The 8,252-nt window shown below is 42.1% G+C and overlaps 1 protein-coding gene across 2 annotated transcripts in view; it reads left to right on the forward strand.

Annotated features, from left to right (window-relative positions):
* SMAD1 (SMAD family member 1) overlaps window positions 1-7,912 on the forward strand; it is a 540,132-nt gene extending 532,220 nt beyond the window's left edge. For both annotated transcript variants that reach the window (XM_069631222.1, XM_069631223.1), the window contains one exon: window positions 6,523-7,912. In XM_069631222.1, the coding sequence (XP_069487323.1) occupies window positions 6,523-6,666 (144 nt within the window). In that variant the 3' untranslated portion in view covers window positions 6,667-7,912. The remainder of the gene's footprint in view (window positions 1-6,522) is intronic.
* The last annotated feature ends 340 nt before the right edge of the window (window positions 7,913-8,252 follow it).

Consider the following 8,252-nt stretch of genomic DNA (forward strand, 5'->3'; position numbering starts at 1 on the left):
TGTTTAGATGTTTCCACTGTATGAAGGGGTCATTTAGGGCAAAAATGGACTTCAAGTAAAGTAATTGTGGGAGGTTTTGGACATTGTAAAACTCACATCATAAATCTGACATTTTCTGGAAATCCAACCAGCTGAGAGCGAGGCGGAGACTATCACCCTTGTCCAATCCAGTTGTTGGAGGAGTATTTAGTTAAGCCTGCCCCAGCCATATACTTTGATGATGCCACTATGCATTATAAATAAGAGTTCCTGGCAAGACTCTAGACACACTCTGCCTGGCGTTCCTGCGCTGCATTCCTGTTCCATCCATCCATATTCCAGATTCCAACTACAAGGCCAAAGCATTGCTGACCCTACTCCATGGCCCACTGCAAAACCCAAGCAGTGCTGATCCTATTCCCAGCAAGGCCTCAATTCTGAAAACCAACTAATCCCCCATTAAAAAGGGCAAAGCTGTGGTATTCTTTTGGGAAGCATCCTGAACCAGCCTGGCTTGCTGCCCCCTAACTGCATGCCCACTGCCATCCTGCCATCCAGCTGACCTTTAGTATCCAGTGACCAGAATTGCCATTCCAGTACTTGCCATCTGGTGACCAGAACTGCCCAGCTGTTTGCCAGGCACGCTGCCGTGTAGTGACCAGAACCGTTGATTGTCCAAAAATCCCAAAACTAAAAAGTGGACTGTGAGTACATTCGCCACCCCATAGAAACCCATAGCCTATCTTGTCTTTGTCCTTATCCCACTCTCTAAGCCATCCTATTCTTATCCTGATAACTTGTTAACTGTCTGAATCATTCTTGCAACCCTGCCCTTCATTTCTAGTGCTAGCGCCATCTCTTTAGTAATTTTGTCTTGTGTAATCCTAAGCCATTAGTCCTATTTTGAGTGGTCGGACTGGTTTTCGCCAGAGTTGGGCACTGCGGTGACAGGGTTGAAATCGCGAATCAACCCTGGATCTTACTGTGTCCCTTTTTGGTGGGCTAGCCTTAATACTCTAGTTTAAAGTAAAGCTGTCTTGTCACAACTGATTTCCTTTCCTATTTCACTGCTTCATTTTATTCAAAGCGCACCTTTTTATATCTTGCATAACTCACCCAGTTTCATAGCTAGAGACCTATTTTCACTTCTAGAATATCTCTGGGATATATTCCCCAGCCCAAAAACCGCACTCCAAATCAGTGTATGTCACCCGTTTTTATAAGAAACCGTTTGGGTTATTTCAGGTGGGAATTAAAAAGAAATTGCAAAGTTTCCAACGTGTCATTTTGCTGCAATCTGTTTTAAACTTTCCACTCATTTGCAAACTGTATGCTCTTGGTAATCCATTGTTTGTGATTATTAGTGTCTTTGCATTGTTGCTTTAGCGAGGCATGGTATTTGCTTCAAGGGTTTTCACACACATTCATTATTTATTTGTCCATTTCCGAGTGTCATTTCATAACATTGCAAGGGGTTTAAAATCTGTTTTTTCTCTTATTTGAGGGGGCGGCGGGGGTCCGATTTGGATTCTGTTTCCTGTTTCTTATTCCTGATTACCTGCTGCTTCTGTTTATCCACTCAGAATTGATTGTGTGGGTTGAAGGAACATTGCGGGGGGAAATCCTAACTTGGGTGCTATCTTTCCTAAATCAAAAAGTGCTCCTATTCCGCTGTGCTGTGTATATGTTCCACTAGAAGGGAAAACCCTGTGCATTGCTAACATTCTCATTGTAATGATCACCCCATTGGTGATTGCTGCCCCATATTAAAAAGTGTATAATTTCTTTTGAATTATAAAATCAATAAATATTGCATTTTACCAACCAACCTGGTTCCTGGTCCATTGCGACCCGGGGTATTTGGAAAGGGTGTGTGATATGAGTGGTGTACCATCTCAATATTGAATCTATATAATATAAAGAGATGAGCATTTCAGTCGTGCGCTGCATACTAGGCCGAGACCAAGGTGTGTGTTGCCTGATTGAAATCCATAACCGTTCCTTTGTTCGGTTCATGAAAGATCTGCACTGTTGGTGAAACCTTTTTGTGCTATTATTCTAGAGGAGTTTCAGAAAGTAACTATTATTGCAGACCCATCCCTCCCAGACAGGCACCACAAAGTAGGAAATGTCCATACGGCATACTGCACAGACAAATGGTTCACTGTAGTGACCCTTAAATTCCAGTGCTGCTTAACACAGAGAAAGTTTAAGTGCCTCAATGTAGCAACACTATGCCCCCCACCGAGGCATAGGGCACATTACACATTCATGGGCAAAATAAAAGGCATATAAACTAATCCATTTAAATCCAAAAGTCTAAATCGCTGGGGGAACCGTGTCCTTTGAGAAAGGCTGATACCTCACTACAGTCTCTGGCAAACCTAGCTGTCTCATTATTGATAGAGTATGAGTCCCATTCAAGGGCCACAAAGTCCCAAATCTTCAGAGGCAGCCATGAACCATTGGGAGCCCCCTCCACCCCCCCCCATTTCAATCTATGTGCTAATGCTAATACTAGGATTAATCTATTGTTCCACTGCACCTTACTGGCACCCATGCAGGGAAATGTTCCATCTAACCCGAACAGTCCTACTGGAGATGCTGCAGGGTCGGCCTGTGCATCTTGCACATCTTTCTAGAATCCCTCTATTTTAGGGCACTGCCACCAAATGTGGGACCAGTCCCCCACATCCCCTCCAACAATCCTGCAGGTAGTCGGAATATATCATGTGGAGTTTGGCTGCTATATAGTGCCATCTGTACATTAACTTACACCACATTTCTTGTAGCTGAGAGGATTTCGCAAGCTTGGGGACATCCCTCCAAAGGTGTTCATAGTTTTCCCATGGAATTCTCTCCCCAGGGTTTTTTCACCATAAATGGCCATAGCTTCTGCTGGCCGGGCCCGCCAATATCCTGTACAGACCCGAAATCAGTCCCTTGGAACCATCATGAGAAATCTATTTTTCAAAGGGGGGAAAAGAAAACGGCTGGCTGCAGATTTGATCTCTGGGTTTAATATCCAATGTTGCAGTTGAAAATAATGCATCCTCTTCTCCAACCCAAACCCTTGTTTGCATTCGACAAAAGACAGGATGGTCTCCACTTTAAAAATATCCCCACTTCCTGCTACTTAGAAATGCCCCCTTCTCCAATCCCGGTGAGAACATAGGGTTGGTAAATACAGGTTTAAACTGAGATGGGAAGGATGTGATGTCAAACATCAACATATATACAAGCCCTCTAGTGACGGCAAAATGTTCATCCCTAGATAACTAATCCCCTTAGGGCACCATGCGAATGTTGATGACTCTTAGAGAGTGGATGCCTCCCTTCCCTGTACTAAATGATTAAGCAGTTCCGATTTCCCCAGATTTATCTTCAACCCTGATACTTTCCCAAATTCCTCTAGAACTTCCCTGACCCCTGCAAGTGACATCTTTGGGTCCATAAGAGTTAGTATTGTGTCATCCGTGAATGCAGGTACCTTATGCTGGGTACTCCCAAATGTAATCCCTGAAACCTCCTGAGTCCCGGAACATTTGAAGCAGTGGTTCCAAGTATGTAGCATACAGGAGGTGGGAAAGAGGACACCCCTGTTTGGTACCTCAACCTAGGACAACTTAATTTGTTGGGGAACCATTTATAAAAAGCCTCACCGAGTGGGACCCGTAATTTGCTTGGACCATCTTAATAAATCTTGCTCCCAAGCCCATCTTTTCTATAACTTTGAACACAAGGAACCATTTCACCGGGTCGAAAGATTTTTCCAGCATCAAGAGATAGAAAAATGGCAGGGACCGAGGTGATCGGAATCTTTTCCATTAAATGGGCTACCCTCTAGATATTGTCGCAAGTTTGACATCCCATGATAAACCTGCACTGCTCCAGTTGGATTAATGCAGACAGGAAACCTTCCAGTCTATTGACCAAAATCTTGGTGTAGATTTTAGCATCCGCGTTAATTAAGGCTATAGACCGGTAGTACCCGCACTTCATGGGGTTTTTGTTGGGTTTGGGGAGAACGACTTGTTTCCTCCATGGTGGCCGAAATGTTCCCCGATTCCTGGAAATAATTAAACTGTTAAGGGACGGGACCAGAGATCCGCAGAACACTCTATACAATCCTGTGGTAAAGCCATTTGGGCCCAGTGATTTATTAAGGGATAACGCTTTAATAACAGAACGGACCTCATCCTCCATAATTACCCCACGCAACACCTACCCAAAATCATGCCCCAATTTTGGTAGCTGTACCTTATCCAAATACTGTAACTGTTGGTAATCCAAAGGGCCCTTAGAGGAATTTGGTTTAGAAACGGGTGAAGCCTTCTTGTATTGCAGGGGTTTGCGATTTCCTATTATCCAACTCATCTTCCACAGCGAGGATAACCCTTGAACCTGCCGCCCACCTTGACAGCCTCGCCAAATGTTTTAGCTTAATTAGCTTTCGCATAGAATCTTTGCCTGGGGAAAAAGTAGACTTTTTCTGCCCTTTTAGTGTGGAGAAGCTTTAGTTGTCCCACTGCGAGCCTATATTCCCTATAGGTTTTCCTTGAAGGGGTCGTTGGTTCCGTTTCCTACATTCCTTACCTCCCCACACGCTGTACTTATAGCGCATTCATTTGTTTGACCCTCATAGCTTTGACTGAGATAAGCTTCCCCCTCCATAGTGGCTTTCAAAGCGTCCCACCTTACTCTCGCTCGTATCCCTCACTGTATTTAAAAACTTTTCCCTCTAGGTTCTTTCTAATTATTGGGTCTCCTAAATTATACCAGAATTCTCCAGCCCCACATGCAGCGAGATTGCCTGGAAACTTTACTCTCCACAGTGATCGATATGTAGTCTACGCGTGACTGACTTATGAATACAGGAGAAAAAGGTAAATCCCTCCACCCGTCCCTGCACTTCCCTACAATCATCCCGTAGGCCCAACATTTCAAATTTCTCCTGTAAAGACTTGCCCGCTATTCCTCCTTTATGCGAAGCCCCCTGTTGAGCTCTCTACAATTCACGAGACCATGGTAAATTAAAAGCCCCCATCATAACTATAACTCCTTTTGCAAACTCAAGTGTATCCAGGAGGTCCTTGAAAAACGTTTATGGGTGATATTTTGAGGCGCTTCCAGAATGTGATCTTGAACTTGTGGTCAATGTCTTAATTTTCATATTGGCCAATAATGAATGAGCTATCAAAGGGCTTTTGCATAAAGGTGATTCCCAGTCCATTTGGCTCATGTCCTTGCACAATTTGGTCCAACAGGTACTAGTAATATTCCAACGGGGACAGGGTCACTTGCTTTAGTTCCATACCAATATGAAATAGATCACTAGGATCCATGTGTTCTCTTTGTGGTTAGATAGGGCTTTAGTCTCCCTATGCAAACCCACTCTCCTTCCTTCTTACCAATAACAAGTAGACTGCCTTATGCCCCTCACGGCTGTTAGATATTGTAGTTGTTCTTTACTGTAGTGCATCTGTACCAAAATGTTTTTCCCCTGAAGGCAAACGAAAATATTGCCTGATAAACACATTTACAGGGAAAGGGTTTGTATTTTCTAAATGGCAGATTCCGGGTAATCTGAAAGCTGGAGTGACCTCACACCGGTGTTTGAATTTAGCAAAGTAGTCTTTGTACACCTTTCCCTCAGTTGCCAAGTTTATCCAGTACTGGAAAACGGTTATTTCAGCGTCTTTTTGGTGTTTTGTCAATTAAATCTCAAAGCACATGTTAATTTTGTGGGATACAATGTACGTTTCATAAAGTGTTACTGCTTGTACATTGCTTCTTCACATCTACAACCTAAGACAGTCTTTTTGTTTTGTAATATAATTACCTGGGCTACACATTTCAAATTGTGTGCTACTAGCCAAGCATAAAAAGTCGCTTACCCCCCCCCCCCCCCCCTCAGTTCTCCACATGCATACAGCACACCATTCCTGACTCATCCCAAGTAGTACTTTCAAATGGCTAGTGGCGAGTGCAGATCTGGGCGGCAATCACTTTTCTGGGCCCACTAATCCCGCTGTACCTTGTTGCATAGTTAATTGAAGGATAAAGTCAATATGGTCTTGCAGCTTGGCCTTAACATTATCAACAAATGGAAATTAATTGAAAAATGTAACAGCCAAGGATGTAGATTCAAATGTTGGCATCGGCTAATTGCAGATTGCAGTGAGGTGTTTCTATTTGTCATTTGGCAACCGTTTAGTTTTCATAATTTTAAAAATGCATACAAGCATAAATGGCACAACCACATAGTACTGCTTAATTTAGAGCGGTCCTAGCATGATTGTTGCTTGGAAGTGCAAAGACTAAAATTATTCGGTGGCCAAGGGACGGGGAAGGGGGGTCCTTCACAAAACCAACCGTACATGCCTTGAAAACAGAGCTAGTGTTACCTTTTAAAATATGGTTTACGGTACAAGACATTGTGATGTGTTTTAATAAATTGTAAAAGAGTATGTGAAGGAGTCTTTGTAAGATATACACACTAGCCAGTCTTTCCCTCTCATGTCTGTGCTTTTTGTTTTTCAGGGTTGGGGAGCAGAATACCACCGTCAGGATGTAACTAGCACTCCATGCTGGATCGAGATACATCTTCATGGTCCCTTGCAGTGGCTGGATAAAGTGCTCACTCAGATGGGTTCTCCTCACAATCCTATTTCATCGGTGTCTTAAAGGATCCTAATGTTTGGGCTCTGGAACCTAGTACGCATTGCATGTACCTGAAGGCTGTGCGAGTTGGAAGACATTCTTAAATTGCCAGAGGCTGAAACGGCCTTAAAGATACTTGTCCTTTGTGACCAACTGCTAGATTCCGAGGGGGGAACCAGTAACTCGACAGCCTTTGTAAAGCGCTTTTGACATCATGAATTTATTGCGTTTACGTTTCACTTTCTAAAGTTATTTTGAGGAAACTGGTGAGCGCAGTTTTATTTTTTTTAGCAGGATTTTTGAATTTGGTTAGTTATAGTGGCAAAAAAATGACTTGGCAAAAAAACGAATGACCTTTTTAAATAGGTCACCTGTACAGACCCAAATATCTGGCACTTTGAAGTCACGTTTTAGATGTTCAAAATGTTTGTCTCTGCCTTAACAGGGTGGTAAATCCCGTCTTCCTCCCAGGTGGCAGAGGAAAGAGTGATCGTATTGCCCTTTTATGCTTGTGGATCCCTTATGAACTTTTCAAGACTTTTAAAAACCTAATCATTGGTTTAGTAATAGTTGCTTTTCCTAAAGATAAGGTTTTATCTTGATCACTTTCTCCTTTCTAAAAGTGTTCATTGACAATACTGTTTTCAGGATAGTACGTATGCCCCAGTCTAGTTGTATGTACAGTGTTTTTGGATGTTTATCAGTAGAACAGACCTAATATAGATGTATTTGAAGGGTTAAGACCTGCAGAATATTCTTTGAGCACAGCTTTGTGGATCAAGACTGTTTGAAATATGCTAAGCGTTTTTTTATTTGTTGTTCCAGTGTGTACTTTACTTACCTGTTAACCATCTCCTTTCCCCCTAGAAGCAGGTTAGCTCCTTGCATGCTCTCATGTGATCAAAGGGGAAGAGGAAGAAAGTTAATTTCTTTGGTCCTTAAATGAAAAGAATTACATTTCAAGTGAAATTGTTAAGTATGCTTAAGGTGTGAAGCAATTTTATGCAGTTTACGTGACTAAAAACGTTCATTTCTACAACTGTTGTTTTTGCCAAACACTGTTTAAATATTTGCAGGAGTCAAACTTCCTGTTCAAATCAATGTCGAACTTTTTTTTAAAACAATGTTTTTACGTTTTTTGTACTATATTGTTTTTGTTCTTCCTCTACTTTTATATCCACAGTGAAGCTGTAGGACTTTGTTGGAAGTACTTTAATTCCAAAATTAGAAAGTCTTCTCTACTGGAAGTTGAAATAAAATATCAATATTGCTTGCTTTTTTGCTTGTTTATTCTAACTTTTAAACGGGTGTATTTTACTCAAATGGGGTGCTGGGGGGGAGGGATCACAAGCAGTGCATCTACAGAGTGAGTGGATGTTTTTCTGTTCCAAAGCCAATGGTTTGTGCTGCTGGCACCATTGATAAATCCTAATTTGGTACAAGACTCACTAGAGTACAAAGCAGTTTTTTTTTTCTTGGGGGTTGCTATTGGTTGTGGGAGATGCCTTTATCTTTATATTACCTTTTATTTAAATCGATCTGTGTATCCTACCTAGACTGTGGCGAAAATATAAGATCCTCTCCAGGCAGCATATGGTATAAGCCTTTTT

Source organism: Ambystoma mexicanum, chromosome 6q (assembly GCF_040938575.1).
Source record: "Ambystoma mexicanum isolate Mex_15411 chromosome 6q, UKY_AmexF1_1, whole genome shotgun sequence".
In the NCBI taxonomy this organism is placed as follows: Eukaryota; Metazoa; Chordata; class Amphibia; order Caudata; family Ambystomatidae; genus Ambystoma; species Ambystoma mexicanum.